This window comes from Notamacropus eugenii, chromosome 1 (assembly GCF_028372415.1).
Source record: "Notamacropus eugenii isolate mMacEug1 chromosome 1, mMacEug1.pri_v2, whole genome shotgun sequence".
In the NCBI taxonomy this organism is placed as follows: domain Eukaryota; kingdom Metazoa; phylum Chordata; class Mammalia; order Diprotodontia; family Macropodidae; genus Notamacropus; species Notamacropus eugenii.
Genome location: NC_092872.1, coordinates 219924889 through 219944822, shown reverse-complemented (window position 1 = coordinate 219944822; position 19934 = coordinate 219924889). Strand labels below are relative to the sequence as shown.

At 38.9% G+C, this 19934-nt stretch overlaps 1 protein-coding gene across 8 annotated transcripts in view; it reads right to left on the bottom strand.

Annotated features, from left to right (window-relative positions):
• FRMPD2 (FERM and PDZ domain containing 2) overlaps positions 1–19934 on the bottom strand; it is a 306604-nt gene that overhangs the window by 137628 nt on the left and 149042 nt on the right. For 7 of the 8 annotated variants that reach the window (XR_011971421.1, XR_011971422.1, XM_072627697.1 and 4 more), the window contains exons 29-31: positions 16411–16693; positions 13668–13836; positions 8080–8290 (exon numbers count right to left, since the gene is read on the bottom strand). Coding sequence is in view for 6 of the 8 variants with exons in the window: in XM_072627697.1 (XP_072483798.1) it covers positions 8080–8290; positions 13668–13836; positions 16411–16693 (663 nt within the window). In the remaining 2 variants the exon portion in view is untranslated. Of the gene's footprint in view, positions 1–1354; positions 1471–8079; positions 8291–13667; positions 13837–16410; positions 16694–19934 lie in introns of those variants that run through there. The other variant, XM_072627707.1, reaches the window with a different exon arrangement.

Below are 19934 nucleotides of genomic sequence, written 5' to 3'. Positions count from 1 at the left end.
CTTTTCCTACCACTGTCATTGCAGAAGAAGGAGGACACATGTGAGGGGTCTCTTTTATTATCATCTCTTTCATAGATTCCCATGGCCACTGAATTCACCATCTCAAGGCCAAACTCCTAGTGCCAAGTGTCTATGCCCTTAGTGAGCCTAGAACTGGCACAGAAGACATTTTTTTATTACCATGAACCACATACAAAGCCTTTCTCACTCAGAACCTGACAGGTTTGGCTGTTTTCTAGGATAACCTTTTAGAACACTGAGTCAATTCACACCATGATGAGGTATCAAAGTAGGACTCTTTAGTGAATAAGATTGTAAATTTTCTCTAAATTCTTCTAGTTTACTTAAGGCAAAGAGGTAGTATGGTATGGTGGTTAGAGAGCTGACCTTAGAATCAGGAAAACCTAGATTCAAGTATGATACATACTTGCTGTGGAAATCTGGTTCTGTAGACCAATTAAGTCCTCCATGCCCCAGGCAATTCTCTAAAACTTTAAGCTACAGAACAAGGAATCCTGTCATGGGGAATCTCCTGTTCCAAGGAAATCAAATCATATGTCCAAAATAAAAAGGGCTCTCCTCATAATGGCCATGTCAAATAGATAGTATAACCCTGATAGCCCCCATTACCTAAATAAATTCTACACATCTAGGTGCCATAATAGATAGAGCATTGGGCCTAGAGTCAGAAGACCTGAGTTCAAATCTTTCGCTATCTATGTGATCCTGGGAAAGTTATTTGACCTCTGTCTGCCTCAACTTCCTCAACTATAAAATGGGGATAATAATAGCACCTACTTCCAAGAGTTTTGTGAGGATCAAATGAGATAACATTAGTAAATTGCTTAGCACAATGTTTGGAAAATAGTAAGCACTTAATAAATGCTTTTTCCCTCCTCCTTCCCCCTTCCCTTCCCCTTCCTTCCACAACTCAGAAGATTATTCCCACCAGAATACCTACTTTCTCTGATTTGCTTGTCATCCCAGGTTCTCCACCCACCCAGTGATGCAACAATGTTGCCCTTATTCTGAATTACCCCCATTAATCATTCTGTAACTCTTGGCTCAGAGCTCTCCTATATCTGCCTTGAACTCTCCAGCTCCAACCCCAAAAGAACATACTATAGACACTTAGGAAACTCTAGTACAGAGCATCCTAATGGACTGCCATTTTTTCCACCACAAAACTCCAGTCATATACATGCACATAAACTTTCAAGAACATGGAATACAATATACTGAGTGGTAAGTTTTGTGAAACACTTTAAAATAACCATATCTGAAAGGTATTAATTCAAGCAGGTAAACAAGAGCATTCCATAGTCCCCATTGGGTATTCCCTAATATCACTTACAATTCTCGGTAAAGACTCAGTTCATCCAGGGATCTGCACCGTACACCTCTGCGACTGGCTGGTGTAGCTGTTACAGAGAAGTCCATTGCCCTGCCTCCCTTTGGCTAAGGTTCAATCTGGAAAAGATAGTCTGTATTATGCCCCTCTATTGGTTAAAGTCTTTTCCCAGTATCCTTCAACTCTAGTCTCAGGTCTCTCAGTGGAGCCCATGTCCAGTGGCCCAGACTAATGAAATTTCAATGCTCTCTGACAAAATGAAAATCATTCTCCTGCCAGAATTAGCAGGAGAGCTTGGTCCACTCAGAGTGCTTAGCACCTCCACCTTGCATCCTCCACTAAAGTCTTTTACTCTCAGAGCTAGAACAATTAGCTTTGCTTCCTATCAAGTTTTGTCCCCCTGCCTCCTGCCCCATCACCTCTGGGTGAATTAGCCACTTATATCCCCAAAGCACAGAGGAGCCTAAGACAACACATAGTCTTGTCTACCGCATCCTACACTCAATCATTCTCTAGCTTTTCAATAATTGTGAGTCATTTCCCTAACCCAATAATAACATACCATCCCTTCTTAGGCAGATATAAGATTTGCAGTTAAAGCAGAGGAGTTAGATCCAAGGTAGGTTCAGGCTGATTACTGTTCTTACTGGAGAATTGGGATTCATACCCAGAAGGGACAAACTTGAAGTGGGTCAGGGATCCAATCTGTGATTGGATAGGCTAGCATGGAAGGTTTCAGCTAGGATGCGTCACTCAACAGGAGTGCCAGAAAAGAACAATTTTAACAGAGAGTTGTTTTGATGGAGAACCTCTGAAACCTGAGGCCTTTGATTTTGGACAGCTTCAGTTCCCCTGAGTAAAAATAGTTCCTTTCACACAGGCACAAGACTTCAATGTGTCTGTTTCGGTAATGGAGGAGAGAAAATCTGGACTGTGCCTTCCAGCTGACCTGGAAAATGGACTGAGAGTTATATACCTGGATTTGTCAGTATTGGTCCTCCTGACCAGCCATCACTTTCATCCCAACACAAGAAGACCTGAGTACCAACAATCCTGCTATGACATTTACTGACTATGTGTGGAATAACAAGGTTCTGGACTTCTCTGAATCTGTTTTCTCATCTGTAATATGGGAATGAGTCAGCATGGCACCATGGATAGAGACACCATTTCTGAGTTTTGATCCATTTTCAAGTCCTGCCTTTTGTTACAAAATGGCCCTATGACCCTGGGCAAGTCTCTTAACCTCTCAGATCACTAGGCAACTTTCTAAGATAATAAGTTGCAGAGGAAGGTACCCAGGGGCATTGACAGAGAAAATTCCTCATGGGAAGGAGCTGTAAAATCATAGAATAGTCAAAAATTATAATATCAGTACCTGTAATACCTACTCCACAGGGCATTTGTTGGACTGAAGTGAAATGATGTGTGTACAGTGTTTTACAAATCTGAGAGCAGTAGATAAATATCAATAACCATTATTAGTTGCCAGTTTAATAACTGTTAAACTAGAAAGAGGCTAGTCTGGGAGAAATCTTGTATAGTCTGTACTCTGCAGTTCTTCAAGTCTAACAATGGCCTATATCATCACAGGCAGGTGCTCAATCACCTCTTGTGGCTTAGAGTTTGAGAGTTTGTGCTTAGTGTTAGAAGAGGCAGTGGGTAGAGTACATGGGTGGCCTCTAAGGAGTCAGGAAGACAGATTCAAACACATCTCTGACAAATACTGATCGGGTGATACCAAATAAATCATTTAATGCCTCAGTCACAGGCATCTCATCAATACCATAACATGAAGAGAAAGTCCTGTGCTACTTTGGTAGAAGGAGTTTCCTCTCCAGGATTTCTTTACATCATTGTAATCATGTGTCCAATAAGAGGAGAGGGTACTGAATGTTGTGCCTTCCTCTCAGGCCTATCATGAGGATCAAATAAAATGATGCAAATAAAGATCTCTGTAAGCCTTCAAGCATTGCATGAATGTCATTTTTTTTTCTCCTAAGTTTCAGCCTAGAAAACAGGAAGAATCACTAAACACAGGGTGGCTTCTATTCCCTCATTTTTACTGGATAGTCATCTCCCAGGGCTAATCAGAAGCTTCTCAGATTATCAGATGTTTAGATGATAGATTTAGAGTTGGTGGATATCTAGACCAACTGTCTCATTTTACAGATGAAGAAACTGAGACCCAGAAAGATGCCATGACTCACTCAATTTGAATACAGGTCACCTAACTCTAAATCCAGAATCCTTTTTTACTGGACCATGCTCACTGAGACGTGTCCCAGCATGCCAGAAAAGGTTATCTCCTAGACCAAAAAAGATGACTTCTAGAGTGTCAGAAAATTCACTATTAGATCAGAGAAGGGGAACTTGTTATAGCCAGCCTAGCACAAAGGCATTAACTTGTGAGCTAGGCAGTGATTTTGTAAAGATAGCCATCACAACAAGGCCAGCCAAAGACATTCATTAGGTTAGTAACAACAAAGGCATCCTCTGGGCCATCAGAACTTGTCAGACCAATACAGCCAAATTGTTAGTCCATCCAAGAGTCTGATAACACAAACAGAAGATAAAACATCAAAGTGGGGTAGCAGCAGAAATCAAAGTGATAAAACCATGAGTTAATCCCCTATATCTCTGCTGACTGATACCTGCTTTTAGATCATACCCTTCCAGGAAGCCTTTGCTCCCACACTGACCTGGAATCAGACAGTGATGCTTGACCTAGTCTACTATGTGTAGCTCTCTGCTTAGTACTTCTTTGTTCTAGGCTGTGAAAAAGGATGAAACATGGGATAGCATGTCCTTAGCCCCCTTGTATTTCTTGGGTATTATTTCAAGATAATTCTGAACCTTCCCATGATTAAATATTGTAAACAGCAATTGAGGAAAGCATTAGATAAGTCCCCCCTTTGCATCACTGTCATCATGGTGGAAGGGCTTGTGCAGCTTAATGAAACTAGGAGCTGTGATGTGCAGGGTTACCCAAGACAGACAGGTCATAGTGGAGAGTTCTGACAAAAAGTGATACACTGGAGAAGAAAATGTCAAACAACTCCAGAATCTGTGCCAAGAAAAACCTATAGACAATATTAAAATAATAAAAGAGATGACCTTAGAAGATGAGCCCCTCAAGTTGGAAGGTGTCTGATATGCTGCTGGGGAAGAAGGGAGAACAACAGATAGCTCCAGAACTAATGAAGGGGCTGAGCCAATGGCAAAAGGAAAGCTAGCTGTGAAAGCATCCTGTGAAAAATGAAAGTCCAATGCTGTAATGATCAATATTGCATAGGAACCTGGAATGTAAGATCTATAAACCAAGGTAAGCTGGATGTAGTCAAACAGGAGATGGAAAGATTAAGCATCAACATCTTGGGTGCCAATGAATTTAAATGGATGGGATTGGGGTGAATTTAATTGAGGTGATCACTACATATGCTACTGTGGGCAAAAAATTCATTGGAAGAAATGGAGTAGCCTTAAGAGTCAATAAAAAGGGTGAGAAAAGAAATGCTGGGATGTAATCTCAAAAATGACCAAATAATATCTGTATGAATCCAAGACAAATCATTCAACACCACAGTAGTCAAGTCTATAATCCAACCACTGGTGCCAAAGATGCCAAAGTTGAATAGTCTATAAAGACCTACAAAATATGCTAGAAATTATACCCCCCAAAAGATGCCATATTCAACATAAGGGATTGGAATGCTAAAATAAAAAAATCAAAAGATAATTGGAATAACAAGCAAATTTGGCCTTAGAGTAAAAAATAAAACAGGGCAGAGACTGATAGAGTTTTTTCAAGATAACTCACTGGGCATAGCAAACACTTTTTCAACAACCCAAAAGGCAACTCTCTACATAAACATCACCAGATGGTCAATATAAAAATCAGATTGATTATATATTTTGCAGCCAAAGATGGAGAAACTCTATATAATCAGTTAAAACAAGACTTGAGCTGATTGTGGCTCAGATTGTGAGCTTCATATTGCAAAATTCATATATAAATTGCAGAGAGTAGGGAAAACCATCAGACTATATGGGTATGACCTAAATAACATGCCTTATGTAGTAGAGGTGATGAATAGATTTCAGGGATTAGATCTGGTAGATTGAGTGCCTGAAGAACTGTGGACAGAGGTCAGTGATGTTGCACAGGAAGTAGCAACAATAACAAAAAAACAGTCTAAAGAAAAACAAAAAAGCAAAATAGCTGTCTGATGAGGCTTTACAAATAGCTGAGGAAAGATGGAAAGAAAAAGAAAAGGAAAAAAAGGAAAGCTATATTTAGCTGAATGCAGAATTCCAAAGAATAGCTGGGAGAGGCAAGAAGATTTTCTCACATGAGCAGTGCAAAGAAATAGAAGAGAAGATAGAATGGGAAAGATAGGAAATCTCTTCAAGAAAATTAGAGATATCAAGGCAATGTTTCATGCAAAAATGGGCATGATAAAAGACAAAAATGTAGGGACTTAAAAGAAGACATTAAGAAGTGGTGGCAAGAATACACAGAAGAACCATACAAGAATTTAGCACTACCAATTACCATAGTGTGGTTACTGATCTGCAGCCAGATATTCTGAAGAATAAAGTCAAGTGGCTTTTAGAAACACTCTAACAATGTCTAATGGAGGTGATGGAATTCTAGCTAAGTGATCTAAACTCCTAAAGGATGATGGTGGTAAAGTGTTGCATTCAGTATGCCAAAAACTCAACAGTGGCCACTGAGTTGGAAAAGATCAGTTTATTTCACAGTCCTAAAGGAGGTCAATTCCAAGGAATGTTCAAATTACTGAACAACTGCTCTAATTCCACCAGCAAGATTATTCCTAAAATTCTGCAAGCTAGGTTTCAGCAATATGTGAATTGAGAATTACCAAAAGTGTGTGCTGGCTTTCAAAGAGGCACAGGAACTAGAGACCAAATTGCCAGCATTTGCTGGATTATGAAGAAAGCAAAGGAGTTACAGAAAACCATCTATTTCTCTTTCATTGACTTCACTAAAGCCTTTAATTGTGTGGACCATAACAAAATGTGGCAGGTTCTCAAAGAGACAGAAGTATCAGATCCTCTTTCTTGTCTCCTGAGGAACCAAGAAGTGAGCCAAGAAGCAACAGCTAGAACCAAACATGGAACAATTAACTGACAAGACTGGAAAAAGAATATGACAAGGCTGTATGTTGTCACCTTATTTATTTAATTTATATGCAGAGCATAAAATGCAAAATGCCAGACTGCATGAATCAAAAGCTGGAATTAAATTGTCAGGAGAAATATCAACAATCTCAGATATGCAGATGATACCACCCTGATGAGAGAAAGGGAAGAGGAAGAGGAGAGCAAAAACTGGCTTGAAGCTTAACATAAAAAATACTTAAGATCTTGGAAACTGGTCCCATCACTTCCTAGCAAACAGAGTGAGAGGAAATGGAAGCAATGTCAGACTTTATATTTCTGGGCTCAAAGATCACTGCAGATGATGATGGCAGTCATGTAATTAAAAAATGTTTGCTCCTTGGAAGGACAGCTATGCTGAATATGGACAGCATACGAAACAGCAGAGATATCACCTTACCAACAAAGGTCTGTATGGTCAAAACTATGGTTTTTCCAGTAGCAATGCATGGCAATGAGAGATGGATTGAGAAAAGCTGAGTACTGTAGAACTGAAGCATTCAAACTGTGGTGCTGCAGAAGACTTTTGCAAGTCCCTTGAACAACGAGGAGATCAAATCAAAAACTTAAAATTATTTCAGACTACTCACTGGAAGGTCAAATACTGAAGCTGAAGCATAAATATTTTGGCCACATAATAAAAAGATGGGGCTCATTGGAAAGGACCCTAATGTTGGGAAAGATTGAAGGCCAAGGGAAAAGGGGATGGTAGAGGATGATATGGGCAGATAGTGTCATGGAAACAATGAATATGAACTTGGACAGACTACAAGAGATAATAGAGCATAGAAGGGCCTGCCGTACTATGGTCCACGGTGTCAGGAAGAGTCAGACATGACTAAACAACTGAATAACAACAACAACAACAAATTTGATAAGTTGGCTTTACAAGCTTATTGCCCATTCCCTACAGTCAGCGTCCTTTCCCTACCAGCAACTTAATTTTACTGAAATGATAATTTGGCATCACTTTCAATTCCCTGTGGAAAGAGTTAGACAACCTCCACCAAGCAAGCTGAGAAAGTTCTCAGGTTATATTGCTACTTGGTCAAATTACCCAGCATTCAAGGGGTGGTCACTCCCTCTCTCTCTTGAAAAATGCCAGGTTATCACATAGGCTACCAGAGGAAAATTCATTAATCCTCTAAGTTATCCAGATCCAAGTTTGAGAACCTATATCATCTAATCCAGGTCACTTCTCTGCTGAGTTAGAATGTACCAGCCTCCAGATACAAAGCAGTAAGAAACTTTTCAATGACACTTCTTTTTCTTCAGCATCTGCCATTTTGTATTCCTATGATTTACAACACAATTTATTTTTAGATGGTATCCTTCACACCAAATACTGCCACATGTGAGTCAGCTATGAAAGAGAAAGGCTTTAAAGTCAATCTGGAAGATATTTCTATTTTCTCTCTCCTTCTCACATTGTGAGAGACTTCACATGGGACTCTCTATAAAAATAAATTGCATCAAGCCCAATATCAAAAAAACCAGATATTCAATGAATATTTCACTAAAGCAACAGAGAAATGTGAGGTTACCTCATTGCTTGGATGTGGACTGTGTGGTCAGCTGCCTCACACACTTGCAAAGCTTCATCCAGATTGATGCCCTCCATCCATACTCCACAAATCGACAGGATTTGATCATTTGGCTGAAGGCTGCCTTCTTTGCTGGCTGGTGAACCTGGCACAATTTCCAGGACATAAATGCCCTGTACATCACCTTCAGTTCTTTCTGTTAACTTCAGCCCTGCAATAATGAAATTAAAAAGAAGTGAAATTCAAATTTGGAGAGCCACACTATGCCTGAAATAAGCATGTTGGGAAGGATTAAAAATGTAGAGTAAACCAGATAAAGAACAGGACAGCACAGAATAGCAGCCTTGGGGACAACTCGATGTATTGCCAGCCTTCTATGATAAATGCTGAGCATGCTGGTAGGATATATTTCATTTGCTCAGAGGAGCAAAATTTGGATACTTACCTCTTTCTCAGTGTCTCATTATTTCTCTCTACAACCAACTGCTCATTACCCATGATATCCCCAGTTCCTAGAACACCAGACCCTTCTCCACATTAAATTTAAGGATACAGTAACCCATTCCCATAGCAAAATAAAATGATGGGGAGAAGGATTATATTCTCACATGTCCTAGACACAAACTGGGCCTTTGATTTTAAATTACCCTTAAAACAGTCAAAGGAAATAGTAATGTCAAAGAATGGCCTCATTCATACAATAAGACTCATGAAGAGCTGATGAGAGATGGCCAAGAGGATTTGTCAAAAAAAAATAAGGGACAGGAATAGAAGTACAAAGAACAGATGAAAAGTTACTGAGAATGAGCAGAACTGGTCATGAAAGTTAGTTTGGACACTGCCTTCCTCATTAGAGAGCATGTCCTATATGCAAGAAATTGAGTTGCTTCCCATGTCATAGTTGGATTGAGTTTTTTGGGCTCATATTAAACCATATGACAGAATTTCTTCTAAGACAGACTTCCCTTCTCATCTCCTCATTCTCCCCCTACTGTCTCATAAACAGTTTTGAAAGCAGTCCATTCACTTCCATTTAACTTTCATGCTTCTCCTAGAATGCTAATCTATCTGAATCTCAGGTTCTTTATGTGTAGAATGAGGGGATCAGACTAGATGACCATAAAGGTCTGCACCAGCTCTAATGTTCTGTGATTGTATGGTGCCATAGTCAAGGAGGTTCATGTCATAAGAGCACCTTATTCAATTCAATATAGAAAACAGTGCAAGGCACTGTCCTTGGTTCTGAGAGAGCTACCGAAACAAGACATAGCTCTTGCCCTCATGAAGTTTATAATCTAGTAGGGAAGCAGAACATATCTCAATCTATTAGGGGCTGAAATATATAAAATATATGCACTATAATACAGAATAGAACATGATAAAGTACTCTCATGTTTACAGCATGAAATGCATGCTATAAATGATAACAGCACATTGGTAAGCAGGTAGTAGGCCCTTAATAAATACTTATTCATTGATTGATTTCTAATTGAAAGGACCAAGGAAAGCTTCATGGAACACAGCATTTGGATCTTAATCTTAAATGATGGGTAGAATTTCAGCATTGAGAAATTAGGAAAAGGGAAGCATGCAATGACGAAGAAGTAGAGGATAATATCTATAGGAAGGAAATAAACATTTATGAAATGCCTACTATGTGCCAGGCACCATACTAAACACTTTACAAATATCCCATTTTAGCCTCACAGCAACAGGTAGGTACTACTATTTATCCCCTTTTTGCAGTTGAAGAAACTGAGACAAACAAATGTTAAATGACTTGCCCAGGGTCATACAGCTAATAAATATCTGAGGCAAGATTCGAACTCACATCTTCCTGACTCCAGGAGCAAATTTGTCCCACTGTGTCACATAGAAGTTTATGTTCCACCTAGATGCCTGAAGCACCTAAATCACTGGGTTATGGGAAACTCAATGAGATAATACAATTAAAAGTATTGTGCAAACTTTAAAGTGCTTTGAAAATGCCAATTATTGTTAATGACAAACTGAGCAGAATCTTAGGTTTCATCTTATCAAATATAAGTTTTATTGATGCCTTTTGTTTTTACCTCACAGTCATTTTTAAAGATACTTCCTTTACACTCTGCTCCAGATTTGATTCTTTGTTTACTGATTCGATCCCTTGCTTACAACAAAAGCAGTCAATCAGGAACAGCTAATATGGTGATTGCTTCCAACAACAAACACCATTGTGTCTTAGTAGTTCTCCACCTTACTCCTGCCAGGAGAGAGGCATTTGTTTTTGGGGACATTTTTCCAATGCCTTAATTTTACAAAGGAAGAAATTAAGGTCTAGATGGAGGTCAAGTGACTTGTCCACAGTCTTACAGTTAATTATATCTTAGAAGTATCAGCTTCAGTGAGTCAGTTACCAACTATTTATTGAAAGTCAATCGTGTGCAAAGTATCTTACTGAGCATTAAGGGGCAACTTTCAGAATATTAATGTTATTAAGAGACGGGGATTATAGGATAATACATGGCAAATTCCCTGCCTGTAAGTTGCTTAACATGGAGAGATTTTTGTTCAACAATGGGTAATGTAAAGAGGAGGAAAAGTCAAGAAATATCACTTGTAACTTTGAAGAGACTCATAAAAATCCTGTGCCAAGTTCATTAGTTTGGAGGGCAAAGGGAGGGGGCATTTTCCTGGCAAGTATAAATATTAGCAAGGAAGCTGAAAGTTCACATGCTGCAGCCTAGAGAGAAAGCCTTGGGAAGAAAGCCTAAACTCCAATCCAGAAGGGAGACTAAAGGACTGGGGCTGAGCCTGGCTAGAGATAAATTCATCTACTCAGTCTGAGTTATAGTTGAGGAATTATGAAGAAATCACACCCAGGAGATCCTTGGGTATACAAGGGAGGTGGGAAGGGAAAGCGTTCATCTTGAAATTACATCCACTCCTGTCTCTTCCTGAATGAAAATAAACTGCTCAAATTCTAGACTCCTGGCAGCTCCAAAGTTGTGATAACAGTGATAGATGTACTTCATTGCCTTATGCATTAACTGCCCTAATCTTGAAGCCTTGGAAATGGTGAACCAAGGAAGCATGCATGAAACAGGATACCACAACTTTAGAGGTTGTGATTACTCCTCCCCATTTTAAAAATGGATATCTTTTATCATGTTCCGTTTACCCCACAATCATTTCCCCGTATGTTTCCCTCTACTGACCCCTCCCTTCTGGCAAAGAAAAACAGTTAAGTAAAACTAATTAATAAAGGAACCAAGTCTCAAAATGTATATGACATTCTGTATCCATAATTTCCTTTCTAAAAAGAGAGGGGATAGCCTTTTTTTTTAAGGAATGGGAAACTGACAATGGGTAAATATCACTGGACTTGTATTAAAACATTCTGACTTTAAGTCCTGGATCTGTCACTTGCTGGATGTAAGAAAAGTCCCTAAATTGCTCTCTCCAAGCCTCAGTGTCTGTATCACGAAAATGCCGCTACTTGCTCTATTGACCTCTTTTTCTTTTGAGACAATCAGGGTTAAGTGACTTGCCCAGGTCGCACAGCTAGTGTCTGTGGCCAGATTTGAACTCAGGTGTTACTGACACCACAGCTGTGTTCCATCCACTGTGCCACCTAGCTGCCCCTCTATTTAATAATGGATTAAATTCCTTAATAATAGGTTAATTTGTTGTTATCGTTGTTTGTTCTTCCTTTTTGAAGAGGACCATGACATCAGGAAGATGAGGCCATGACTTGCAAGTGAATCTATAAACTTGGGGTTATAATGAAAGACCTATGAAAACCGTGAAGGGATATTAATCGGATGTGAATTGCTGTAATCATAATTATTGCTATCAATAAAATTTTAATATGGAGAGGCAGGAAGCCAGATGACCTATTGAATTATTTTTCTGTCTCTAATATAAAAGATTCGGAAAATCAGAAACTAAAGCATCTAGTGATAAATTTATTCAATTTTTTATTTCTTCACTCTGCTTTGTGCAGCCTATATTATTATATTACATAGTATAATATAACATAACATAGCATGACACAATGCAGCACAGCACACCACAATGTAATGTAATATGATATAATGTAATGTATTAAAATATAACATAACATAATATGACATAATTATAATATAATATAATATAATAATCGATCTGTGGGTCATTCAGGAAAGACAGAGAGGACTGACAAAAACTAAACTCCTTTGTCCTCAGGGGAGGAAGCTTAAATGCTTGTGGAGATAGACATGGAGGGTGAGGAATAAGCATTTAATAGCACCTGCTGTATACCAGGAAATGTTGTAGGAGCCTTACGTACATCATTTGATTCTTTAGACAACCCTGGGAAGTAGATGCTGTTACCATTCCTATTTTACAGTTGAGGAAACTGAGCAACCAAAGGTTAAGTGACATGCCCAGGATCACTCAGCTAAGAAGCATCTGAGGCTAAACTCAGGTCTTACTTACTCAGGCGTAGCACTCATTGCACTGTACCACTTAGCCCTGTGAATGAGGAAAAATCATTTACTCCTTGTGACCACTGAGTGCTACATGGTATACCACTGAATAATAAAAATTGTGATAATAATAATACTAGCTAGCAATTGTAAAGTATTGATTAAATTGCCAGGAGCCGTGATAAGCATTTTATAAATATTACCTCATTTGATCTTCACAACAACTAGAGGTGCTAGAGAGGTGCTGTTTTACAGATAGGGAAACTGAGGTAAATAACAGTGAAGTGACTTTTCCAAGATCACATATCTGAGAAAGAATATGGCTTCATATCTTCCTGACCACCCCCCTTAGTTACATCATTTCTGGAGTAGTCTCCAAACGGATGCCACAAACGAAATCTACTTTCTAACTTAGGATCACAGGGCTATGCAATCATGAGTTCTTATTTGGAAAGGACCTTAGATGTCATCTAGTATTCCTTTCACAGATGAGAAAACTGAGGATCAGGGAAATTCAGCCCAAGGTTATACAAACAGTAACTGATGGAGTCAAGATTTGAAGTCAGGTCCCCTGACTACAGTGTTTCTCTATTTCTTCACTAAAGAGAAATTCGGCTAAGTGGTACCATAAGTGAATTCATCTTCACATATTTGCCCTAAATAACCATAAATTATCTCATGTTATTATTAGCTTTTTAAAACTGAACAGCCAAATGAATTCAATGAATCACACCTGCTCAAGTTGTCTACTTAGGATTATAGTCGCTGGTGAGTTGAGGTCACTTTTAAAAGTTGGCAATCATAATCATAATCCACCTCATAATAATTACCATTCATTGGATGCTGTAAGGTTTGCAAAGCTCTTTAACAGAATAGCACATGTGCACCTTACAACAACCCTGTCAGGTACTATTAGTTTATTATCCCCATTTTACAGATAATAAAAATGAGGCTCAGAAAAGATAGTTGGCCTGCTCATGGTCACAGAACTATTAAGTATCAGAGTCAGGAGTCAAACCCTGTTTTACCTAGCTCCCAGTCTCGAATATTATCTGGTATTCCATGCTATCTGTCTTGATACCTAGAAAAGGCACAACACAGATGAAGTAAGTGCTTAGCAAGCAGGGCTGTTCTCCATACCAAGCTGCGCATCACTGTCTTTGACAAGGACTATTTCAGGCACATCCTCTGGTCTGAGGAAAGTTGAGAGGTCTTCCATGGGCTTGTCCACCATGTTCAGTTCAGAAGAAGCATCTGGCAGAAGGAGGACTTTGGTGTTGTCGCAGGAGATCCCATTCTCTCCATTCTCCTAAAACAACAAGCATATCTTGAAATGAATTTTGTGCTCTGAAAACATCCTGTTCCCAGTTTCCATAAAACTCAGTGATGGACCTTGGCCTTGGAAATGGAGCCTGCTCTTGACCACTCTCATTTTCACCTGTGAGTGCACAACTGTCCTGACTCACTTTCTCAAGTAAATCCCAAATGTCCTCTTGCCACATCTACTCTCACTAGACAAGCTTCTTGTCCTCACTGCCTGATCTTATTCAGACATGCAGACTCTGCACTCACACTTGCCTCATTTAAATCTCACACGAATACATATCCAGAATTCATTCTTTCCATGGCCGCTTTCTCCCCTCCCATATTATGTATTAGACCGTTCTCCCAAATTTCCAATCAATACATGTCAAGCCTTGAGGTTTTTGAGGCATTTGGTCTTAAATGTCATTCCCTATGCCCTCCTTTAGATGTCCTCACATGGGTGGAAGACAAGAAGGAAATCTTTGGGGCACATTTGTGCACCTCTTGTTTCCTCTTAATAATGCCATATCCCAAGAACCTGACAAATGAATTCAGCCAAATGAATAATATATAGTAAACAGGTTATGGCAAAGAACTACATATATTGCAGGGGCTAGATGAATAATTGATGTAGTTCAGACTTCTCTCACCTACACCTAAGCTCCACCCTGAGTTAATATGATGCACATGCAGCCCACTTCATAATGTAGGACTTATCAGTCCCCTACCCACAGAAGGCAATCGCATACACATATACACACACAAGACACATAAAGGAGCCTAGGATATTTTTACACAATCTTTAGAACAAGCAGATCCTTTATATCTTAAGGGCATGGAAAGAGAGAAGGGAATATGATCACGTGTATTAAAAAGATTTTGCTTCAATAATCTCTTTTTTTTAAAGTTACTCTATTATATTAATTCCACCTATTTAATATTGTGTATACAAGCATAGACGTGTCTGTATTCATTATTCATATTTAGTTGGTCTGGATCAGTGATTTCACTGCTGTAGGGGATTGGCGATATAGAAATGCCCTCCATCCAACATAAGGGAAAAGCTCACCTATACCTTAGAGTCTTAGAGTTACCAAGGGCACTGAAAGATTAAATTGCTTGTCCAAGGTCACATAGTTTGATCTATCAAAGGCTAGACTTAAACCTAGATCTTCTTGGCTCCAAGGGCTAGGTCTCTGTCCAGTACAGCAAGGTGCCTTTCCTATCTATCTATCCATCCATCTGTCCATTCATCTGTTCATTTGTCCATCTATCTATCTATCCATTGGTATATTTCTCTGTCTATCTTTCTATCTATCCATTTTTCTATCTATGAATCTGTGTGCGTGTGTGTGTGTGTGTGTGTGTGTGTTTGTGTATTACTTGAGGTTGCAATTCCAATCATATATTAATTTAACTCCTATTATTGTTTTCCAGGGCTTCTAGTATCCCATTACCATACTGGGTCTGTTTTATCCTTTAGGTTTCTAAGTTGTAACAGTCACTTCAGTAAGAATGACTTCTCTCCATAAGTAGTTCTCCAGTTTGCTTCATGCTGTTGTGAATTCATAATTAATTATTTCAGCTCATGTCAAAGGGACCTGACTTTCCTGTCAATGGTGACCCAGCACATTCAAAGTCTCTGTTTCATCTACTCCAGTAACTTGTTGCTTCATATTTCAGATAAGAACTAGGTCTTTTATGCAGAGAGTGATTTGAATTACAAATCTTTACCCTCCATATGTGTCTGCCTGCCATAGTCCTTAGAGACTAGCCTAACTATTTGTAAAGAGTGGAGCTCCCCAGTTGAGCACTAGAAATATTTAGTACAAATAAAGGAAAGTAGAGTTTGAACAACACAGAGTGAAAACTAGTATGTTTTAGTCACTTTCAAGTGTTAGGCATTTCAGCACACTCTTCTAAAGCATACATAATTTTTAAATTTCTTGACAATTCAGCAATTTTTTCTTGCTTCATATAGCAGATTGGAGGCTCTTCACAAATGATTACAGGGTTCTTGCTGAACCCAGGAGTCTAATTTTCTGTGTTCTTAACCTCACTTGCTATCTATCTATGTAGCTTTCTATCATCCCCTAGTTCCAGATTCTCCTCCTTATCTTTTCTTAGTAGGCTCATACTATGAACCCATCCTCTAATGTTCTCCCTTAGCTTGTTGAAACCATATGCTATTCCTAAACTTGGTTTCTACCTGATTCGAATTTATTCCAACATAGGAATCCAGCAGAAAAGACCTAAGCTGTTATCCCTTGATATTATATCATTTTCCCCAAGATATTTCTACTCAGTCAATAATCAAGACAGAACAGAGACCAGACGTTAGTACGTGAAAGGGGAAAGATTGGAAAAAAAAAGGTGACTGACCTCAAGTAGGTCTAATTCCTATGGAAAATCAAACTAGCCTTAAGAGTGAGTATAATCAGGCCAAGAAGAATATCATTCTGCATATGGATGACCCAACTCATAGGTACTATCAACTGTTAGTGAGAGTAAAAAGGCAACAGAGATGACTCTGAAGAGCTCCAAAAACTCTATCCCTCAATGGGGAATTGCTACCTACCTTGGACAGGTCACTCTCTGCATCTATGGTCTCCTCCAGGTCTTCCCACTCATCCTCACTATTTCCAGACTCCTCAATAGGCAAAGATACCAAATGAGGCTTAGATGTACAAGATGGTAGCTGAAGAGTGGTCCTTGAAGGTGCTTCCAACCATCTTCCATAAGAGAGTGGAGTTGCAGATGTAGTACTTATAGTAAGATATTCTTCATCAACAGGATTAGAAGTAAACGCAGGCAGACTATACTTGTGACATTCATCATGGTCATTCCTTTCAAATTCAGGGCTTAAAAAAAAAAAAAAAGAAATGTACTCCTCAACGTTTTGTGATCAACTTCCCATTCTCCATTCATATTTCTGCCTATTAATCTCAAAAAGAAAAAAAAAACTGTGGTAGTGTCAAATGTGCTTCTAGCATAAAAAGTGTACTACAGCTAAGTGGCACCATAGTGCACAGAGCACTGGGCCTGGAGTCAGGACAACCTCCAAGTTCAAATCCAGCCTCAGACATTTGCTAGCTGTGTGACTCTGGGCAAGTCGCTTAACCCTGTTTGCCTCAGTTTTCTCAGCTGTAAAATTGGAATCATAATAGTACTCACCTCCCAAGGTTGGAGTAAATGAGATAATATTTAAAGAGCTACTGGCACAGTTCCTGGCATATAGTAGGTGCTATAAAAAAGCTGACTACTTATCATTATCATCATTATTAATTTTACTTACTTCTCTTTTGACTTCTGTGGTGATTGAGTCTTTCTAGACTCTGCCCCCCTTCCTAATACTTCTACCAAAAAAAATCTAGTTTGCATAGTGAAAGGCATGGCATATTGAATAGAGACCTGGTCTTGAGTCCAGGAAAGGCCTGGATTCAAGTCTTGCCTGACCTCTGGCAAACCATAACATCCTCCAGTGGTCCTGAACCAAATCAAAATGTAATTAGGAAATATTTAACAAAATAAATTAAAATACAGTAGAACATTTGTTGTTGTTGTTCAGTTATTTCAATCCTGTCTGACTCTTCTTGAAAAATATACTGAAATGATTTGCCATTTCCTTCTCCAGCTCATTTTACAGTTGAGAAATTGAGACACACAGGGTTAAGTGACTTGCCCAAGGTCACACAGCTAGTAAGAGTCTGAAGTCAGATTTGAACTCAGGCCCTCCCCACTCCAGGCCCAACGTTCTATGTATTTTACCACCTAGCTGCCCTTAACAATAGAACATAGGTAATGTTAACATGTGACTTTCTGAGTCAATATACAGCCCACACGGCCCCTTATGTACAGATTAGTGGCTGTTTCTTTAACCTTGATACCAGTACTTTACATAACACTCTAAGTTGAAGAGAGGCTGCCAATCTACATTGATGGAGAGAGTCTCCTCACCTAGAAGTTCCCTAGACCAATGAAATCACAGGCCTAGCCCCTACATACACACACACACACACACACACACACACATACAGATACACACACACACACACACACAAATTCTCCCCTCATAAGGGTAGAATACTGTTTCACCTTTGCTAGGAACACACCTGATTCATGGTAATAATTTAATAAATATGTCTTTATTCATTGATTTGGGAGTTTTAATAACAATAATAATAACTAGAATTTATATAGCATTTTAAAGTTTGCAGTACACATTTACATGTCATATCATTTCAACTTCATAACTTCCCTCCCATGAGGTAAATGCTACAGACTTTATTGTCCCCATTTTCCAAATGAAGAAACTGAGGTAAAGCAGTTAAGTGACTTATCTATGGTCACATGGCCAGCAACTGTCAGATACAGGGTTTGAACACAGGTCCTCCTGATTCCAAGTCTAACACTCTACCCACACTGCACTGTGTTCATGGAAAGAAATAGATCCAAGAGTTTTGCTACCAATGCAGGAAAATAAAGGATCTCAAACCCCTTTATTCAACAATATTTTTCTCAAAACTGTCCAAGATCCCTTATGGAGAAGACTGTGAGTGAGTTCAACCCTATGAAATAAAGACCAACATTTGAAAAACAATAACTCCTTCTGAGAAATGAAGCAGGAAGATTGTTCTATGAAGATTCATCGTCTGGTCAGAGAGCTGAAAGACATATACAAACAGGAAAAGAGCTCACTGGAGAGGTTTCCTGGGATTCTTTTTATTTAAAAAGATGGTCTCTACTGACAACACAAGACAGCATGGTTAGATGTAGCAAAAAGGAAACATCTAAGAGGAAAAACAGAGACAACTCAAAAATCAGAGATAAAACAATCCTTCATTACAACACTTTTCAGTTGTGGAAACTACTGAATCTAAAGGTAGCTAGGTGACTCAGTGTGCTGAAGTCAGGAAGACTTGAGTGCCAATCTGGTTCCAGACACTTACTAGCTGTATGACTGGTAAATTCACTTAACCCTATCTACCTCAGTTTCTTCATCTGTAAAATGACCTGGAGAAGGAAATGGCAAACCACATTAGTATCTGCCAAGAAAAACTCAAATGGGGTGGAGAAGAGTTGGGCATGACAGAAACCACTGACAATGTTGAATTTGAATAACTTCATATTTTTTTCTATATATAATTGTCCTTCCCCTTAACCATCCGTTATCATATTTAAAATGCCTCCCCAGATTCATTCTCTTTGTCACAGCCCCTCACAAAGCCTTCAAGTCTTTCATGAACTAAGCTCCTTGAGGTCAGGTACTGAATTTTTCTCTTTGTATCTCCAGTATGCAGGGCACTGACTTAAATGCAGTAAGTCTTTAATATATATTGAATCCATCTGATATGAAATGGATTGAATTCATTCTTTTGTAACTCTAGTCCCAAAGACCATCCTTATTGGTAGAGATTAATGCTTTACACGTGCATAAGAGAACAGGGCAGAGTTGGTGAGAACTTTAATAAAGCTCAGGTCTTTAAGCTCCACCCATGAGGAAAGATTGCCACTGGGACTGGGACTTGGGTTACATTTCTTTCCAGATCTTCACACCATTAATATTCCCCACAGAAAGAAGACAGTACTATCTTTTCAGACCTCCCCTAGTCAATCTGACATGAGCAAGCCTTTGTCTTTTTCTAACTTTTTAGTGATCTACTATTAATGAAATTGAGTATTAGTATGATTAAATTTTCTTTGCAGCCATTTACATTTAAATATAGGAAATTTACGGCCATAAAAATGGCATACAAACTTTTCAGGTGTTCCTATATCCATATCAGGATTCATTTGTCCAATAAGTCTTATTCACATTTCTTCTTATATGGTGGTGATTAGCACATTACCCTGGTTCTGTGGGCTCTGTTTTCTCCTAGGTCATAGGAGTTAGGATTGCTACAGAAGCTATTAGAAGCATATATGTGCATATACACATAGGTGTTATAAAGGGTAACCCATACATTGTTTCATATTTTACCTGTGATACTGATAAAACAAGGAGGAATGTCCCCACTTTATAGATAAGGAAACTGAGGCTCAATGAGGTTAAATGACTTGTGCAACTTTGAACAGCTAAGAAGTGGTTGAACTGAAGGATAT